Genomic DNA, 20,581 nt, shown 5'->3' on the forward strand with positions numbered 1-20,581 from the left:
TATAGAATTGCCTTCAAGATGATCCACCCGCCGGTAGAACAACTTTCAGAGCAGTGCAGAGAGGAAAAGCTTTGGGATTCGGTGTGGGAACTCCAATGCCCACCCAAAGTGAAGGTTTTTCTCTGGAAGGCTTGTCATGAAGGTCTCTCAGTGCGATGCCGACTTCACACCCGTATCGCGGCAATAGTGAATGAATGCCCTAGATGTGGAATAATGGGAGATAATTGACTGTCCACAAGCAACCCAAGTTTGGGAAAAATCAGAATTAGGAGCTTCTGGAAGATATGCCATGCAATAAATTTGAAGATTTTTGGGAACAAAGACTCACCGCCGGCGGTAGTCTTGGAGGCTGCCATGAATCTTTCCGCTGAGTTTCAACGAGGAAGAAGAGGATAGCTTTCTAGACACAGAGGTGGCTTATTCTTTTTAGTTTGTGGGTATCCCAACTTAAGTGATCCTTGTCCAAATGGACCCCCTTGTAATTTCATTTCTCTTTTAATGAAATTTCGCTATCTTAGAGAAAAAAAAAAATCTTATATCTCTTCTATCACAGGACGATGACCAAATGCTAACTTATAAGATGACAAGATACAAACAATAACAACTGCCATTTAAGTCATAATACCAAGTTTTCAGATCCAATGGAAAACAATAACCGTTCAAATTATATTAATCAAGGGAACTCGAGATTCTATCAAATTTGTTTCTAAAATATACCAATTCGGTGTTACATATGCTGAACATGATTTATGATAGGCAGCAACAGCATATTAATATCAATCAATTATAAAAGCCAAAAATAAACTAATCATACATTTGGATACATGTGGGTAGAAAATAGAAAAAGGGGGGAGGGAGAGGGGACGGGAGGGGAGGGGAGGGGACTTAGAGGAACTTCTTCCTCTCAAAGAATGTCTTCAAGTGCCATAGTTGAAAACTAGCCACAGACAAGCAAACCACAATTGAAAGGAAACTGAAGGTAAACATCTTGCTGCTAGTCTCTTTGTTAAGTTCTTGCATTTGTTCCTCCCTATTTCAGGCACGTGGTAGAAAAGGTCATCAAAATTTAGTTAAAAATCCTTCCTCTAGAATAATGACAATAATAATGTGCATGAACATGTTAAACCTAACTTAAAAAACTATAGACACCAAAACTTAAATGCTACATAGTTAGTCCCAAGCCCTAATAAAAGAGGAGGGGTGTTAGGCACTCGATAGCCAAAATAAAAGCCTTGTCGAAATTTGATGACGTGGACCAAACACGTTATTGCAATGACATCATCTAATCTATGTAGCCGGTTTCACCTAGCGAGATAAGGCTTTGCTGTTATTGTTATTGTTGTTGTATTTTTTAAAAAAAATTACGGGCATGTGCTTATCATCACTCTTATAACCACTACAAGGTAAAATATAAGGAAAAGACATTCATAAGGTAGGAAACAAGAAGAATGTTGGTGGAACAACAATAACAACGACAACAAAGCCTTGTCCTACTAGGTGGGGTCGACTACATGGATCAAACGACGTCATTAGGGTCTATCATGTATCATGTCTACAGAGAGACCGTTTACATGTAGATCTCGTTTAACCACCTCATGGATGGTCTTTCTAGGTCTTCCTCTGTCTCTCACCCCTTATCCATCTTTCATCTCATTCACTCTCCTGATTGGGTGCTCTGTCAGTTTTCTTCTCACATGTCCAAACTACCTGAGACGAAATTCTACCATTTTTTTCACAATAGGTGCTAGTCCAACTCTCTCTCTCCAATAGCATATGACCATTCATCTATCTCAACATCTTAATCTCTGCCACACTTAACTTATGTTCGTGCTCTCCTTTGGCCGCCCAACACTCTGTACCATAAAACATTACCGGTTTGATAGCAGTGCAATAGAATTTATCTTTAAGTTTTAAAGACATTTTTTTGTCACATAGAAATCAGACGTATTCTGCCATTTTGACCAACCTACTTGGATCCTATGATTTACATCATATTCAATCTCTCCATTATCTTGTATGATGCACCCAAAATACTTAAAACTTTTAACTTTTCGTAGGATGTTTTCTTCAATCTTCACCTCTGTATTAGAGTTTTTCCTTCGGCAACCGAACTTACATTTCATATATTCCGTCTTGCTACGGCTTATTTAGGTCTTCCACAGCTTCTTTCCATAAATCCAACTTCTTATTTAAGTCTTCCCTTGACTCTCTCATAAGGACAATATCATCGGCAAAAAACATACATCATGGCACATGCTCTTAGATATGCTCTGTGAGTAGTTTCAAGACTAATGTGAAAATGTATGGATTTAAGGATAATCCCTGGTGTAATCTTATACCAATAGAAAATTCTTCTGTCACACCATCTTGAGTCTTTACACTAGTTGTAGTCCCATCATACATGTCTTTAATTGCACGAATATATGCAATCCTTACTCTCTTCCTTTCCAAAAACCTTCCAAAAGACCTCCTTTGGCACCCTATCGTACGCTTTTTCCAAATCAATAAACATCATATGTAGATTCTTTTTATTACCACGATACCTTTTCATCATCCTTCTTAACAGGTATGTAGCTTCAGTGGTGGATCTATCTAGCATAAAACCAAATTGGTTCTCTGTTATTTGTGTCTCTTATCTTAACCTCCATTCTATCACCCTTTCCCATAACTTCATGGTATGAGTCATGAGCTTGATATCTCTATAGTTTCTACAACTTTGTATATCCCCCTTATTCTTGTAGATAGATACCAAAGTACTCTTTTTCTACTCATCTAGCATCTTCTTTGACCTTTAAATTTCATTAAAAAGTTTGGTTAACCAACTAATGTCTTTCTCTTCAAGGCCCTTCCAAACTTCAATCGGAATATTATCGAGTCCTACTGCCCTGTCATTTTTCATCCGCTTTACAGCCTCTTTTATCTTGAAGTCTCAAATCTTTCGATAGTAGTTGAAATTTTAATATTCTTTCCTTGTGCATAACCGACAAAGACTCGAAAGAGTCTTCTATCATTCATTAAATAACTCGTAGAAGTAGCTCTTTCACCTTTCATTGATCTTCTCATCTTGAGTCAAAACTTTTCCGTCTTTATCCTTTATGCACTAAACCTGATCCAAGTCTCTTGTTCTTCTTGTACAGCTCTTTGCGATTCTATATATATCTTTCTCTTCTTCCTTCATGCCTAAGGACTAGTAGAGACTTTCATATGCTCTTATTCTTGCTTCACTTATAGCCACTTTTGTCTCTTTAAAGCATTCATTTTTTGCTTTTATCTTTTTTTGTGCACTCGTATTCCACCATCAGGACTCCTTGTCTTTTAGTCCTATCCTTTTAAATTCACCAAAACTTTTTTTTTGTTGTTCTTCTAATAACTTCTGACATCTCCCTCCAAATTTCCTCTGCGTTTCCATCCTCTTCCCACTTTGCCTCTTTCCCTATCCGTCTTAGGAAGCTTCTTTGTTCCTCACCTTCATCCGTCACCACCTCGTCCTTGGGTTTTTCGTATGATGTATTTTCCTCAATTTTCGCTCAACGCAAAAATCCATCACGAGCATCTTATGTTGTGTTATTAAATTCTCTCCAAGAATAATTTTACAATTAATGCAAAATTTCCAATCAACTCTACTCAACAAGAAGAAGTCGATTTGAGAGCTTGTCATGCCACTCCTATAGGTTATAAAATGTTCGCCTCTCTTTTTAAAACATGTATTTGCGATGAGAAGGTCAAAAGTTGAGGAAAAGTCCAAAATAGTTTTACCATCGGTATTGACCACCCCGAAACCATGACTTCCGTGAATACTTCCATACCCAGCCACTTCTCTTCCAACATAGCCATTTTAATCTCCTCCTAAGAAAATCTTATCTCTCGAAAATTTCTGATCTATTCTGAAGCCATCACATGATTATAAAAGTGCATGGAGAAAAAACAGAATTATTTCCATCATACCATGGTCTATGGGAGCAAAGAAAATCAATAGTTAACCATTTAGTTCAGTGTGCATGTGCAAAAGTTCGGAGCAATATGCACGTTACAAAAATAGAGATCCCTCTAGAAGATTCCAATATCTTCTGACCCATTTAGTAACAAACATGTTTAAATCTTTTCCATAAAAAGAGGAAGAATGAGTTAAGTGAACTTAGCAAAACTTTCTTCCATCAAAAGGTTACATAAACAACCATTATGCACAAAACGAAAGACTTATGGCAGAATTGATGATGTTTACCTTTCACGTAGATAAAACATCTCATCGTGGATAGATTGGACAGTATCATACAGCTTCTTCAACTCAAATTCCATTACCTGGAAGATTAGAAAGAAACATCACATCACATTGCATACAAATTGAAAAGCTTCTAATCATAAATTCTTAAAAGATGAACAAAATTAGAACAGTATTTCAACTCAGTTCACTAGTTATTTTTGTCTTATTCACGCAATCTAGGAGGTACCAATATGGAACTTTAGGAGTGAAAAACTAAGATGAATAATGATATTACAAATGTTCGAACTTGTGGAATCTGCCACCATACTCAAACTACTAGGAGAAAAAACAAATCCAGAAACCAAAAATGGATAAGCTAGAGTAAAATAGGGTTCACCACTATAATGACATAAAATATGGGATATTAAGTACGTTCTCTCTCATGTAGGTTTAGCCTGTTCCTTGTTGGCAGTTTGGATTGGCTCTTTTTGATGGAAAGACAAGGCCATTGTTTTAATTTAAAAAAAACAACAAAAACAGAACCAACCACTTTTAAAAGCTTTTAAGTGTGTTTGAATGCAACTTAAAAAAAAATGCATACAGCAACTAATAGTAATAATAAAAACAACTTCACGCCTTCACCATCCTTTTATAGTAATACCCATTACCCTGCTTCTAAACAAAAGCAAGAGCTAAAGTGATTTTCAATAATTACAAGTACTTCACAAAAATTATATCCAAATGCAAAATAACTTTTTTTTTCCCTGAAAATTAAAGTTGTACTAAAAAATTTATAAGAAAAAAGAGTTAAGTCCCTTTTTTAGAAGCTTATCAAAACAAAAGTACTTCTAAAAATGTATACTCAAATCCAAAGCTCTATTAAAAAGTTTAGAAGAAAAAAGACTTCCTTATTTTGAATACCATATCCGAACACCCCATAGGTTTTCAGAAGCTCCATTGACTGACTACTTTACAAATAATAGTCTGAAACTGTCTTTGTCTAATATTGTTACAAAAAATGGCTAAACAAAGGCAATAAGATAAAAAAGAAAATAACAGAAACCATGAACATTTATTGTTCCCACATTAATTACAAGAAATAGCCAATAAAGCCAACACAAATCTCCTTTTAGTGGTGTATAACACAGAAAGGGAGGACATAATCTCTGGATTGGCTAATAACCCAGCAGTTTCAAGAACCGGTTAGAAGGTACACCCAATGAGTTGATGGCACTATATGAAGTTATACCAGAAAGGAATATCATCAAGGATGTATTTTCAAAAGGACTAGCAAACAGATTCATTAGGCAGACTCGGCTACCTGATTCCAATTTCAAACAAAGACAAAGTCATTTGGATCTATCGATAACCAGCATGTCCATTGTTCGATAAATCCATTTAGAGCAAGGTCATTTAAATGGTCTCTCCTGAAGTTTAGGTCAACTCTAATGGTGATCAAAGTAATAGCGAATCAACAAATTTTTATGTTGGATATAGATTGAGTTATAACAATGCTAAAACAATAACAAATTACCGATCACAAAAGGCTAGTCAGTTCACATACGAATGAATACTTCTTTGACTTACTTCAACTTGTCCTTTCTTTGCAACCTTGGACCATTCCTTGGCAGCAACTCCAGTTCTCCATTCAAAATCAATGGTCACAGTTGGGCTTTCCTTGCTATCAGGTATCCAAAAACAAGTCGTATAGTCACCGGATTCAGACGCACTAAACGCAAAATTACCGGATTCCACGTGATCCCCATAGTGATAACTGTTCCCACTAGGCGAGCTCACCTTACATTCACACATTAAGAAAGCAAGTCAATCCCCAAAACAAGAGATAATATCCCATCACCCCCCAACAATTCAGACATTGTAAATTCAGAAACCTTAACTTGAAATAGATCATAAACAATTAAGGCACTTAGCGCATAGCTGTCACTTTTAAGATTCAAAGAGGACTTTAAAGAATAAATTTTTTTCCACTTGTTAATACTTAGTCAAATAAAGAAGATAAAAAGCACAAATTTGGGGTATATACAAAAAACTAGGGTTTGTGGATTTAATCATGAACTTACTTTGACTACGAGCTTGTAGGTATCAGGAATTGGATAACCTTCACTGGGATTAACGACGCTGTACTTGCCTACGGTCATAGCGTTGCTCTTAATCTCCTCGGCAATGCACTTAGTCTGACCTGATCGAAGCTCGAACCTCATCGAATTGGTGATGCCACACATCAATGCGAGTGTGATGAATGCAAGGAGGGGAGTGGAATCGGACATTGCGGCAATGTGGTGTTCCCAATTTGTCTGAACTTGGGGATCCGAAAGACGAATTAGGGTTTTGTATGGGAACGGAGAAAGGGAGAACCAAAACGACAGCGGAGAGAGAAACTGAAATTCAGACGAACGGAGCTTTGGTTTGGTTCATAATTTCTGGCCTACTGCTACTACAGACAGTATTACCAGCTAAGAGGGGATTCTTCTCCTGCAGTTGAGTTTATTTTATTAATTTATTATTTATTTATTCTCTTTTCCGTGCTTGATCTTGATCTCAGTTAGTTATAATTTAATTTAATGTTGAATACAGTTCAACAACATAAAATCGTTTAGAATTGTTTACCACAAATCTTATAGTAAATATTTGAATGGTAGTTCAAAATTCAACTTCTATTTTGCTATTAGGGATACGTTAAAATAAGTTATTAAAATTAATTATTAATATAAAATATATATTAAAAATAAATTAAATTATATATATTTAATGTATAAATATATAGTAGTTGATTTTATCAGTACAAATATCATTTTTATTAAAATTAGACTTAGTTAGAGTTTGGACAAAAAGAGACTAATTTACGTAAATATTTAATTATATATTATTATAAAATTTAATTTTAATGTATTATTATTATAAAATAATTTTTATATATTTAATTATGTAATACTATATCAGTAAAAACAATTATTTTTTACATTAATTACGTAAATAATCATCTAAAAAAATAGATGTAATTATATGATTATATAAAATATTTAAAATTATTAATACATCAAAATTATTATATCAATAAAATTACTTATCTCTAGTATTCATTGTCTAAATGTATATATATATATATATAATCTACGGTATCCTCTAGTCCGATAGGCTAATAACTAATCCGTCGTAGATTTAAGTTTTATTTAAAGGTCTGTTACTGACCAATAAATTATTATATACACAAAATAAAATTCGAACCCCGATATTTATTAAAGCGGTTGAGTGAGAAATATTAGATATTATCACAGGATATTGGGCGTCATTATTTTGTTAAAAAAAGATCTTTTTTTAATGAAAAAAGATCTTTTTTTATTTTTTAATGTGTTTGGCAAATTTCTAATAGTAAAAGTAAAAGCACTAGTAAAATAAAAAAAAGATCTTTTTTGAGAAGCTGTAATTTACATCTTTTTTTAAAAGATCTTTTTTCCTTAAAAAAAGATGTTTTTCATGTAATAAATAAACAAAAAAGTACTTTTATATTATTATACCCAAACATAATTGATAGATAAAAAGACCTTTTTACATGAGATATCCAAACATAAAATTACTTTTACTTCTCTATAAGATCTTTTAAAAAAAGATAACTCGAAAAAAGATCTTTTTTTTAAAGTTCACCCAAACAAGCCCATTAACACTTTGTCACTCTTTTTATAGTTTGTCTTATATCAGAGTCAATATTAGCAAATTTCATATTTTTTATTAAAAATATTAACCTCTTAATATTTTTTATTAAATAAAACATAAATTTTAAAATTATCAGTTATCATTAGAGTTTATAATACTAAATTTGCTTATATTTTTTCTTACAAATATTGTAAATCATACTTTTAATTCTTTAAAAAAAATAGTTCCAATGTCGAAAATTTTTAAAATAATGGGCTTTAAAATATATATCTACTATATTTATTTATCAATTATATTAATAGGAATTGAAAAAAAAATTGGTGTACAAAGTTTTATTTCTAAACTATTCTTCGTTATGTGTAAAAGAAAAAGAAAAAAACATTTTTCTCTTTGTAATATTAAAACCTAAAATCTCTTAATTCAAATAAAATATTTATCTTTACTAATCTTACTTTTGTTAAGATAATGTAAGCAGCCGCTTGTACATATATTATGACCTTCAAATTGTATTATATAAGAGGAGAAATTATTTATTTTTGTACCGAGTCTTTTCAATCATTCATCTAGTTATTAACAAAAAGTCTCACCACTAACAAATATATAAAAACCTAACCATCGTTCAGCTAGTAAATATTTTTATACCATCATAATACGAAAAGTTTCATGGACGTTGTTGAAAAGATACAACAAGATAACACAAACGAATTTCAGTGTAAATATTTGTTGTTTGTTGTTTTGACTTTTCAGTGTAATTTCAGTTATGTATTGTTATTGTCTTTCTACATTTCAGTGTAAGACACTATGTTGAAGCATCAAACATACTAAAAATTTACATCCATTGAACCATAATCCAAAATTTTTATATTAAAAATGAGACATGCAATTATAATTTATACATTAACCCTCAAACAGTGTTTCACCTAGTTTGACCTCCTAACAACATAATAATTTATTAATTTATATGAAATAAGTATAGAAATAAATAAAAAAAAATAGATAATAAGACAAGATGCATGCTCAATAAAACTAATCTAACCTTAGCTGCTAAGAATTCGAAGTAGAAGTAGAAGTATCAAATTTGTAACTGTTTGTAACAATTTAATGAATGTGCAAATTAGAAGCAACTTCTCTTTCTGTTTTGCTTTGTGTTACTTCTTCTTCTGTTCACACCTCACTAGTTTCCTCCACTTGTTAGCACAAATATTTATCAGTATAATTATAATATTGTTGAATTCTCCCAAATTATGAAATTCAAATCTTTAGAACCAGGCAGATTTTGCCATGAAGGAATATTTGTTAGCAAACAATTTCATGTACATACATTCAAATCTTTACCTTTTTTAAGTTCTGATGTCATTTGTTAAAAAGATTGCTATAGTATACATCTCCACGCATTGTGTTCTCTATGTATCTAAATCCAAGAAAAAGTAAATTATGCTATTGCATTCTCGATTTCTTTACCATTGTGGCACTTGATGCCCATTCTACAAGCTATGCTAAGAAAGTTGATATTTCTGTTATTGGTTTTGTTTAGTTATTTTTTAATTTATGTTGATCATCCCATTCTTTTTCTTATTTTTTATGGAGAAGCATTCAACACTTTGATGTTGGCCTTTTATTTTAAATGAATGAAATTCAATGATGCTATACTAGATCATAGAAGTTTTAATGATAAATACATTTTTAATTGGCTTAAATATTTGGTTATGATAGATCATAGAAATTTGGGCTTTTTTATTTTAATAAATTAAATAAATATAATAATTACCGAAATAAATAATTTAAAAAATTATTATCAAAATCCATTCCACTATCTTATCTCGTTTACACTGTAAACGAGATAATTTTGTGCGTATCTCGTTTACAGTGTAAACGAGATAAGACAGGTAGACCAAGGTAGTGAATTCGTAGTTTTTACCTTGACTCGAAAAGTTAGTTCAAAATCATAAGTCATTGAATCATAAAACGGAACGTAAACGTGATTCGTAAAATATAAAATTAAAAATTATAAAAAAATCTTATAACACAAATTTACAAATCAAAAGTCACAATTCATAACAAAGCTCAATCACAAATCAAAACACAAATTCACAACTCACAGATTTATACGACATAAAATAAAGCTAAGTAATAAATAAAGTAATTAAACTACTGCAATGAATAATTAATTACTTTGTGCATTATACCATAATATAAAATTTTCAATCATCCTTCACAGAGTATCCCTTCACTTTGTAGCATAAGTATTTAGTTTTTGAAATTTTTTTTTTTGAGAAGCAATAATATTTAATAGTAGTTGGTTTATCAATATGTACAAAAATGATCATATGAGGACAAATTCCCAGAAAGGGAAAGATCTTGGACAAAAATGAAAATTGAACACTGTACATCTCTGAGTACAGAACAAAATCATGTGATGGTGATAGTGTTTATGGCAAGTTTTCCTTGCTAAGGTAATGAATGATGAAGCTTCATCCTGTGTTGCTTCATATGGTTGAGTTCATTGCAATGCTTAATTAGATTAATTCATCATTAACTTTGAAGCTTAGTTGATGAATGCTTTGTTGCACAGTTCCAAAAGCAAGATAACAAACTCCCCATGCCTTCACGTGCTGCACTGCTTTCTCTTCTTTGCATAACTTTAATAAACTCATCAGCACTCAAATTTCCATCCCGGTTAGCATAAAAAACATGAAAAATTATGTCAGCAACTGCATCTGTAATAGTGATGCCACATACCTGTGATGCTACTCTTTGAAAATAAGATTTTGTCAACTCTCCATTAATTTTCCCATAGCTGAATATGGATAGGGAGAAGAATTCCAACTGCTTGCGCAATTCTGCAAAGGCTTCAAACTCTTGAAATGTGATTTTTATGTTTCTGAGATGTGAATCATCGTTCATTTCCTCCACCATATCCAACAGTTTGTTTATATGATTGATATTAGCAACTGCAACCAAGGAAAGTGCGAAATCTTTGGCTGAAATTGTTCCTTTTTTGTTGTAGTCATAGTGAGCAAACTATATCCAATGCCATAATAATAAATTAACAATTCAAATTTTCAGCTAAATAAAATTCAACAAAAAAAATTCAACCTGCAAAGAAGTAAAGAACAGCTTTGTTGTGACTTGTGAACACAAACTAGTAAAATGAACAATCACTAAACAGGGGAGGCGAAGAGCGCAGTAGGCAACAACAACCAACCATGAACATCGACAGTCAATGACACATAGCATCAGCAACACTAAGTCAGCAACCTTCCAATGCAGTCACAGTTGCAGTCAGAGAGAGCCAGAAAGGCAGAGATACACTCACAGGGGCACCGCGACAAGCCTTACGTGTCACGTAACACAACTTTTCTTCTCCGATTTGGTGATTTCAGAATTCAGAGGGGGTTTAGAGTTTAGAGGGAGGAAAAGTGATAAATTGAATGAGGTGAAAACTGAAAAGACAGTTATAGATTGAGGAAAAATTGCTAAGCTAAACGGTTCAAGAAGAATTTGTAGGGACATTTACCTTCTTCACTTCAGATTGGGCTCTAGGGTTTGAATTGGTTGCAATTTGGGCCAAGAAAACCGCTTCTGGAGCTTTCTTGAAACTGGAATGCAACCTCGCCAGAAACTCGCGATTCCAGAGTTTGAGCGTGTTTCCTGGCGATTCAGCACGGAGTTGCTTCCTGGAAGATGAGAAGCATAAACGAGACGGGAGGGAGAAACAAAATTGCAAAATGGTGCGATTCTACGAGTAGAGTCGCGATTTTAACTACCTTGAGGTAGACGCGACACGTGTATATCTCGTTTACACTGTAAACAAGATACGTGTATTTGTAATTATAAAAATATATTTTCTGAAAATAATAAAAAAAATTAATAATATCAATAATCCAAACTTTTAGCATGAAATTAGTACTTAAAAATATTGGTAGAAGAGATTAATAATATCAATTAAAAAATATAAAAATATATTTTTTCAGATATACTAAATAATGCTAATTGATCCTAATTATATTCTAACATCCCCCTCAAACTCAAGTAACAACTTGAGTTTGAAACTTATTTAAAACAACGAAATAAAGAAAAAAAGAGAAAAAATGCATAAACTCTCTAAAACGGGTGCACATGGAACTGCCAGAAGGAAGCGTAGACGGAACTGCCGCTTGTTTGAAGGAAGCGTAAACAGAACTGCCGCTTGTCTGAAGGGAGCGCAGACGGAACTGCCGCTTGTCTGAAGGAAGTGCAGACAGAACTACCGGAAAGAAACGCTGACGGAACTGCTATAAGGAAACACAGACGAAATGCAGACAGAACTGCCACGAGAAAATGCAAACGAAACTGCCACAAGGAAACACAGACGAAACGCAGACGAAACTGCCACGAGAAAACGCAGACGAAACTGGCACAAGGAAACACAGACGAAACACAGACGGAACTGCCACAAGAAAATGTAGACGGAACTGCCAAAAGAGAGCGAAAACTATATGATTTCTTCATGAGAATAGGTAAGCAGTGGATGACAATGGTGTTTGATCATTCGACTCGAAAAAACACAAGACGGAGAAAATAGGCTAGTCGGTGAGGTGAAAAAGCATCAAAGGGGTGACAAAAGGGAAAGAAGAATGACATAGAAAAAAATGCAAAAACTACGGTAATTTCACCGCAAGGAAAATAACTTATCCTCTTCAAGGAGGATACCATAGCTCCGATACCATATTAGAAACAAGAGACTAAAGTGGGGAAAGGATTTGTGTATTATTGAGTGTTTTCAAGTTGTCTCGAATGATACAATATAAAAGGGTATTTATAGGTACTAAGAGAATTATAATAATAAAGACGTAATCTCCTATAATAAATATTCAGATATACTAAATAATGCTAATTGATCCTAATTGATCCTAATTATATTCTAACAAAGGATATGAACTCTGATTTTTATTTTGATGTTGAACTTGATCAAAACAAACGTCTCAAAACTATATTTTGGGCTGATGCTCAAAGTAAAGTAGCATACGAGTACTTTGGTGATGTAGTTTCGTTTGATACTGCTTATAAAACCAATCGTTATAATATGCCATTTGGTTCCTTTGTGGAGGTTAATCACTATGGTAACTCAGTGCTTCTTGGGTGTGGTTTATTGGCTAAGAAAAATTGAGGCTTGTTTACTTGGTTATTTAATGCTTGGCTTAGATGTATACATGGAAAGGCTCCTAAAGGCATTATAACTGACCAATGCCTCGGAATGCCAGCCGAAATTGAGAATGTGATGCCAGAGACACGTCATAGGTTATGCATTTGACATATTTTGAAAAGAATTCCAGAAAATGGATACAAGAGATATGAAGAGTTACAAGGTGATTTAAATAATATTGTTTGTAAGTCTACTTCAGAAGATGATTTTCAAAATCACTAGGAGGATTTTCTGGTTTAATATAGTCTAGAAGATAATAAGTGGCTATCAAATATTTCTCTACACATGAATTTTTATATTTTGCACATAGGAATTAGTATATTAGTATTTTGAAAGTATCAAGTGGCTATCATATTCTATTTGCTAGAATTCTAACATGTATATTAGTACAATTTTTTTATTTTAATATTTTCTAAACTTCAATGTGTTATTAACATGTTTATGGCAACATTTGCATCTACTTTTGTTAAGTTTGCTCACAAATTTTTTTTATGTATATTTGTTTACTATGATATGTAGATATCTATGAAAAAAGATATTGATGGGTTTCAATTTATTTTAACCACTTTTTTTGGGCTGGTATGTGATCCACACAACAAAGTGAGAGCATGTATTCATATTTTGATAAATTTTTAACTAACAAGAGCTTGTTGATTTAATTTATCAAACAATATGACAATTGTCTTGGATGGAAGGAGCAACAAAAAAGAGAGACTGATGTTAAAGACTATAAATCAATAATACTTTGTGCCACTAATTCCTTAATAGAGAAGCGATTTCAAGGTGCCTATACTAATGCAAAGTTTAAGGAAGTACAAAAGCAATTTAGAAAGAAAGTAAATTGTATTTTGCACCTTATGAAAGTAGTTTCTATATCTAAAGTCTATTCTATTTGGAGGATGTATCTACTTATAAAGAAAGGGTTTATGAAGTTAATTACAATACAAAAACGAATGATATTAAATGCAAGTGTCAAATGTTTGAATCAAGAGGCATATTATGCCGTCATAGCTTGCTTGTCCTAGGGCATGAATGTTTGAGAGAAATTTTAAGGAGATACATTTTGGAGCATTAGAGCAAACTTGTGAAGCGGAGACATAGTAATATTAAGGATAGCCATGATCCAAGTTTGTTGAACCCAAAAACAGAGATGTTTGATGATTTATGCTCCAATTCGAACAATGTTGCTTAATTTGCAACCCAATCAAAGGAAACAAGTGATATCCTACATCGTTATCTTGATATGGCTATGGCGGAGTGTCAAAAGCATGTTGCTAACTCATTATCTAATGCCAATGAGTTAGACAATTTGCTTCCATTAGAAGATGGTGGTAAATATAGTGGTAAAGATGCATTGTCCATTTTTGTAGGAGGCTGCACAATAAGCATTCAAGATATTAAAAGCCCTCCTTATATGTCCACTAAAGGTCATCTAATGAATAGGCTAGGATTTGAAAAAGACAAGATGATAAAAAAGAAGACCAAGGCAAAGAAGGAAAAAAGTGAGATAACTGAAAAAGAGATAAAATATTATTTTATATTATCAATATATAAATTCATCAATGTTGAATTGAAGTTGACGATTTTGACTAAGCTATCTAATTGAAAAAGAATTCTTCAACCTTCTTTTTTTTATAAGGGCAGTGTATATGTGATGATAGTAATAATGTGTGTAGTATTTTTGAGCTACCTTTCATTTTTGGATGAAATAATTGTAATGAAAATTTTATTTTACCATTTTCTTATTGATGAGTAGTGCATGCATGACACTTCTTGCTGCAGTAACACAAAATAATGACTACTTTTTTTAACATCTAAAGGGTGAATCAAATATATGTCAAGGCACTCTTTGCGAGAAGGACAGTTCAATCAAGAAGAGAATAAACATTATGGAAATAGAGGTAAAAGAGACACATGGATATACTATTTTTTATGAATTTATTTTTGCTAGCCATGCTATTTTTTATAATTATTTAAATAGACTTTAGATGTAGAAACTACTTTCTTAAGGTATATATAAAGGATAATTACTTGTACTTTATAGTTAACTGATGCAGCTTCTCTAGTAAGCTACATTTGAGTGTTGAATGGAACCTTACCAAAATGTTAGATGCTGCTAAGAATTTCTGACACCAGGAAATAGGGTGTGATCTGAACATGAAATATGATGTTTTTTCCTATCAAATCCCAAACTGTTAATACTGTTATGACTCTAATTACTTTAATTTGAGAATGCGTGCATATGCATATAACCTAAAATATTTTAGGCCAAATTATATATGAAATATTTTTATAGCGTACCTTTCTTGTTTTGGGCCAGCAGATTTTTAAATTTTGGGCCCGCAAACAATCAGTTGGTATTTTTCTACACCAAAGGAAAAAAAAGCCCAAATGCATATAGAGAGCATGAGTAAATGCTCTTTACCTCACACACTCTTCTTCTTCTTCGCAAAATCCCACTCTCTCTCTCGACACTCTTGCAGCGTGCCCTCTTTCTTGCTCTCAACGCTGATGAGCATTCTCAATGCGAATCAGCCTTCTTAAGCTCGTTGTCCATCGCCAGTAGCGTATTCAATAGAAGCGGCATTACTCTCTGTGACAACATCTCTCAACTCTCTATACATTCCCTTTCGTTTCTACTGATGCGTTATGCTTCTGCAAGGTTAAAATTTGTATTATTCAAAAATTTTAAAGTGAAGGTTAATTAGTTTTTATTTCTGTTCATTTATTGCTTTATGCAACATTTTGCTACTCACTTTCATTTCTAGTGTATCTGAGCTTTGGTATATGTTTTGCATGCAGTGAACCAACTGGGAAAAACTGCATCAGGAAGTCGGACTCTGCAACCAAAACAGACTGGCTTAGCATCATTGTAATATTGATCTCTATTGTTTAGCTCAAATTTGAATTGTCATATAACTGCTCTTTAAACTTGGTAGCTGTAAACTAACATATATATACTTCTTTTGTTATTTGACCCTGAGTCTCTGTCCTAGATAATATATTCATTACTAGTGTCATAATTTTGTATCCATTCAAAATATGCAAGAAAAAACTCATAATGGCACCCAAAAATATGACTCAATGTTTCTTGTCTATTCATAAAAATCTTTAAGCACTCTATAATAAAAATATCTTTTGATTTTGATTTTGATTCATCATATCTTGTTTATGAAACTTAGGTACTTTTAATTTATAAATCTTTGAAAAGATTCATTATGCCATTATCTCAGTTACTTAACTGGTAATTGACTTTTGACAATGGCTATTGTTGGCAGAGCTTTGTTGTGGCAATACTGGCAATCTTTACTGATGCGTTATGCTTCTAGTAGGAAATGTACAATTGATTTGTAATGTGGCTAGGTTTTTTATTTGTGTTTGTGTTAATAATATGTTTTATTGGTTAATCAAATAATATATCAATTGACTATTAATCTTTTTTGCACCCAATCAATTGACTTATGTGCTTTTATAAAACATGATTAATATGTAGTGATTATTTGAAATGGAAAAAGATCTAGATATTGAGAAATTTGAAATAGGAACAAGAAGGAAAACGCAGCAGAAAATTCTTGAAGAACTAGCATCTCGGATATATTGTGTGTTTATTACTTGCAAAGTTAATGTTTTAGCACCTACTAAATTTTATCTATCTGATTTTATAATAGTTCTTTGCTTCTTTGTTCTCTTCAATAATTCAATTTGTACTTATCTATCAGATAATTTATAACAATGAAGCTTTGGTGCATGATACAAAACCACTCTTAGACTTATTTAGGGTGTGCTTGCTTCTGATTAATCGAAAAGTAATTTTACAATAAATTTGTATCCTTAAAAATGCTTAGATTTCTCAGAATTAAGATCTTGATTATTGGTTGTAGTCCAGTTTCGTTGTTTCTGCTACTGCTGGCTCAAGTTGTCTTGCTACTTATAAAATTTACGCAAAAATATGAGAAGTGAGAATTGATTTTTTTTGTCAGTTAAAACAAAAAAGAAAAGTTGAGTTTTTGTGAAAAGAAGCAAACCAAAGGCCCCCTTAATCTATGTCTGGTGTAATCAAGTACAATCTTGAATTACATTAAAAAATTAGATAGATAAATTCGTTGGTTTAAGTTTCAATTATTTGGTTTTTACATGTAATTATGCGTATGCTGGATAGTATGTACGTGGAATTCATCCATGCTAATGTGATGTTCATAACTTTTAAAGTAGTTCATTGCTCATACTTTTGCACCCTTCTTAATGAAATTTTGCACACATGAATCAGACAATTTGCACCCACTTTGATGAGATTTTGCACACATGAATCAAATAGTTTGCACTCACTTTAATTAGATTTTACACACATGGATCAGAAGGTTTGCACTTACTTTAATGAGATTTTGTACACTTTACTCATCACAATTTGCATCCAATGTAATGAGATTTTGCACACATGTATCAAACAGTTTGTACTCAGTTTATTGAAATTTTGCACACATGACTTAGCATAATTTGCATCCATCTGCATCTGTATTTGAATGCGAGTATTACTGTTATTATGATTAGGATTATTATTATTATTGTTATTGTTATTATTTTTCAAACAAGCCATGGTTAAATTGGGTGAAGATTTTTTACTTTATGTTTGCAGAAATCGATAGAATGTCGTTGTTCTCCCAATTTATTTTTCACAACGATAAATTCACTTACAAAAGAGCAAAAACTTGAAGTTGATAAAATGAGATTCTCATCCTTGAAGACTATTCAAAATTAGAAAGTTTATAGGCGGTTACTCCTTGCACTTGCTAAAGCATATAACACAATAACAAGCAAACTGGAATTAATGGTGGGAGGATATCGATGTGACAACAGACAAAATTGGGACAGCTCTAAGATTACCTTCAATTGGTAAAAGCTTTCCAAAAGAAGAAGAATAGACATAAGATATTTTACAATGAGATTTTGCACACCTCACTCAGAACATTAAAGTGGAAAATCTAATTAAATTAAAGTGGGTGCAAAATATCTGATTTATGTGTGCAAAATCCCATTAAATTGGATACAAACTAGTGTGCAAAATCTCATATATAATCACATAAATCATCGCCAAAATAGTGTGGAACGCTCATGATAACAAATAGTATTACATAACAAAAGTTACACTGAAAAATCAAAACAAGAAACAACAAACACTAAGAACTATAATTTATACCCATATTGCTAGGCGTCATTAATTTGTTTGGTTCAGCTTCGTCCACTATTTTTATTGGCGATCTCGTGCTGTTTTCATCTTTTTCCTCTTCCTTGTTAAATCAATACAAACAATAATTAGATTTGCACAATGACAAATAAAAAAGAAATCAAAACTATAAAAAAGCATATACACTATTTTTACTTTGTTTTGACATCTTTCTCCTCATCTTGCTTTGCATCATTAGAAAGAAGTATACACTCTATATTTTACTTTACATTCTCTTTTATCACAAAAGATAAAACAAAACTACTTTTTACTTTCCTTTATCTTTTTTCTTATATGACACATTGCCTTCTTCCTTTGAAATTTTGTTATCATTATTTTCTTCATCAAATCTATAAACAAGAAATCAAATCAGTCCAAATCTATAAACTTAAAGGTGACCTTAGAATAAGAATTACTGGCTTTGAAGCTAGCATAAAGATAATAACAAAATATTAAAAAAAATCTAGTAATACCAAAAATTTAATTAGTGGTAAAGAATGTTTGTAAAACTCATAGACTTCAAGAACTTAAGGATTTGCCAAGACTGTCATTCTGCTATAAAGATTGCATCTTGAAATCGTGGTCCGAGATCAATATCGGTTTCATAGTTTCAAGCAAGGTTCTTGTTCTTGCTCTGATTATTGGTGAATTCAGCAGGGATGGGAGCTTAGTAGGAGTGTTGGGGATATGGGTGGCAAACGGGCCTAAACCCGTCAGGCTGGTCCGCGTAACCCGTCAAAAAAGGTGGGCCGGGTTGAAAAATTGGGACTGCCAAATAGCAAAAGCCCACCTAACCCACACTGCTTAAACCATGGGCTTTGGTGGGCGGGACGGGCTTCCCCGTCGGGCTTAGTGTTTTTTTGGTAAGGGGGATTTTTGTAATTTTTTTTTGTCAAAATCCAACTTCTCCCAACCCAACTTCCAAGAGAATGAAGATGAAAATTGAATGTTTTGAATTATGTTTATTTTGCTTTGGAGACAATATTTATAATTGTGTTTTAGATTATGTTTATTTTGCTTTGGAAACAATATTTATAATTATGTTTTGGATGAAAACATATTTTATAATTATGTTTATTAGATATTTATAATTACAAAGACTTTAATATTTGTGAATATAAAAATTATAATTTTTTTATATTTTTAGAAATTATAAATTTATTAAAATGATTGTAAAATTATATATATTATTTAATAGTTAATAATAAAAAAAGAGGAAATTTGACGGGCTTAGCCTGCCAGTCCGTCAGCCCGCCAACCCACAGTTAGATAGAGTGGAGTGGAATTTTAGAACCGTTTCATTAGACGAGACAGGGCGGACCAGCATGCCAAAAAAGGGCTTTTAGCTGGACGGGATAGGGTAGGGCGAGCTTTCCCGTTTGCTACCCCTAGTTGGAGAAGGGTGAAATATACCTGTTAATTCATCCATCCACCAGTGTATATATTTTAGTGAAAGCTATGTATAAAGTTGCCCTTCAAAGTATACTTGTAGGTTTAAAATATCTTTAAAGTAAAATCTCCCAATTGTTGCAATTACCAATTAGTCTAATTTCTGTAATCCTATTCTTATTTAATATTAATACAGACTCAATTTCCAAGCAGAATGTAACTATAACACCGGGTAAGAATGATTCATAACATTTGTTATTGATCCTCTAGGATATCGGAATCATGTAGATCTGCTACCACATTCAGATCTATATAAGTATATATTGGCCTCTTAAATTTGGTAATTTTGACTATGGCACTTAAGTTTTCTATTTTTTCATTTTTGTTACAATAATAAAATATTTCGTTAACAACTTTTTTAAACCATTTTTTTAATTGTAAATATGTGATCATAGTATCATACAATAACAAATTAATGTTTTGGAAACTTGTTAATGAGATATTTATTTTATTTTACAAATATAAACAGAAGAGTTTATCACTAAAATAAAGATATAATTACGTGAATTTTGCAACTCTAAAAAACATATATTTAATTAAAAAAATTTGTGAACTAATATATAATAATCACACATTTAATTTATATTCTAAAAGGAATTAAAATTGTTTTCTTTTAATTCTAAGTTATTTGAATATAATATTAAAATTTAATAATACAAATAGTTATTAAATTTGTTACTAAATAGAAATAAAAATTAAATTTATCTGTTTAAGTGTTAAGTTTTATTCTATGAACAAATTGGTCTTTAATTTTCTATTCTAATAACATGTCACACCAGAGAGAATCATTTTATCTTCTCAGTTTAATTGTTATCTCATGTTAGCATTTCATTAACAACAAAATATACTTTTT

The 20,581-nt window shown here is 32.1% G+C and overlaps 1 protein-coding gene across 1 annotated transcript; it reads right to left on the minus strand.

Moving 5' to 3' along the window:
* Nucleotides 1-642: 642 nt before the first annotated feature.
* Nucleotides 643-6,744, minus strand: LOC107623466 (transmembrane emp24 domain-containing protein p24delta7). The gene is made up of 4 exons (XM_016325734.3): nt 6,283-6,744; nt 5,789-5,998; nt 4,223-4,299; nt 643-1,030 (listed from the first exon to the last, which is right to left on the minus strand). Exons 1-4 carry the CDS (start codon nt 6,487-6,489, stop codon nt 886-888), a joined length of 639 nt encoding a protein of 212 aa, XP_016181220.1. The 5' UTR covers nt 6,490-6,744; the 3' UTR covers nt 643-885.
* Nucleotides 6,745-20,581: the final 13,837 nt, after the last annotated feature.

Source organism: Arachis ipaensis, chromosome B10 (genome assembly GCF_059453495.1).
Source record: "Arachis ipaensis isolate K30076 ecotype BB chromosome B10, ASM5945349v1, whole genome shotgun sequence".
Taxonomy (NCBI): Eukaryota; Viridiplantae; Streptophyta; class Magnoliopsida; order Fabales; family Fabaceae; genus Arachis; species Arachis ipaensis.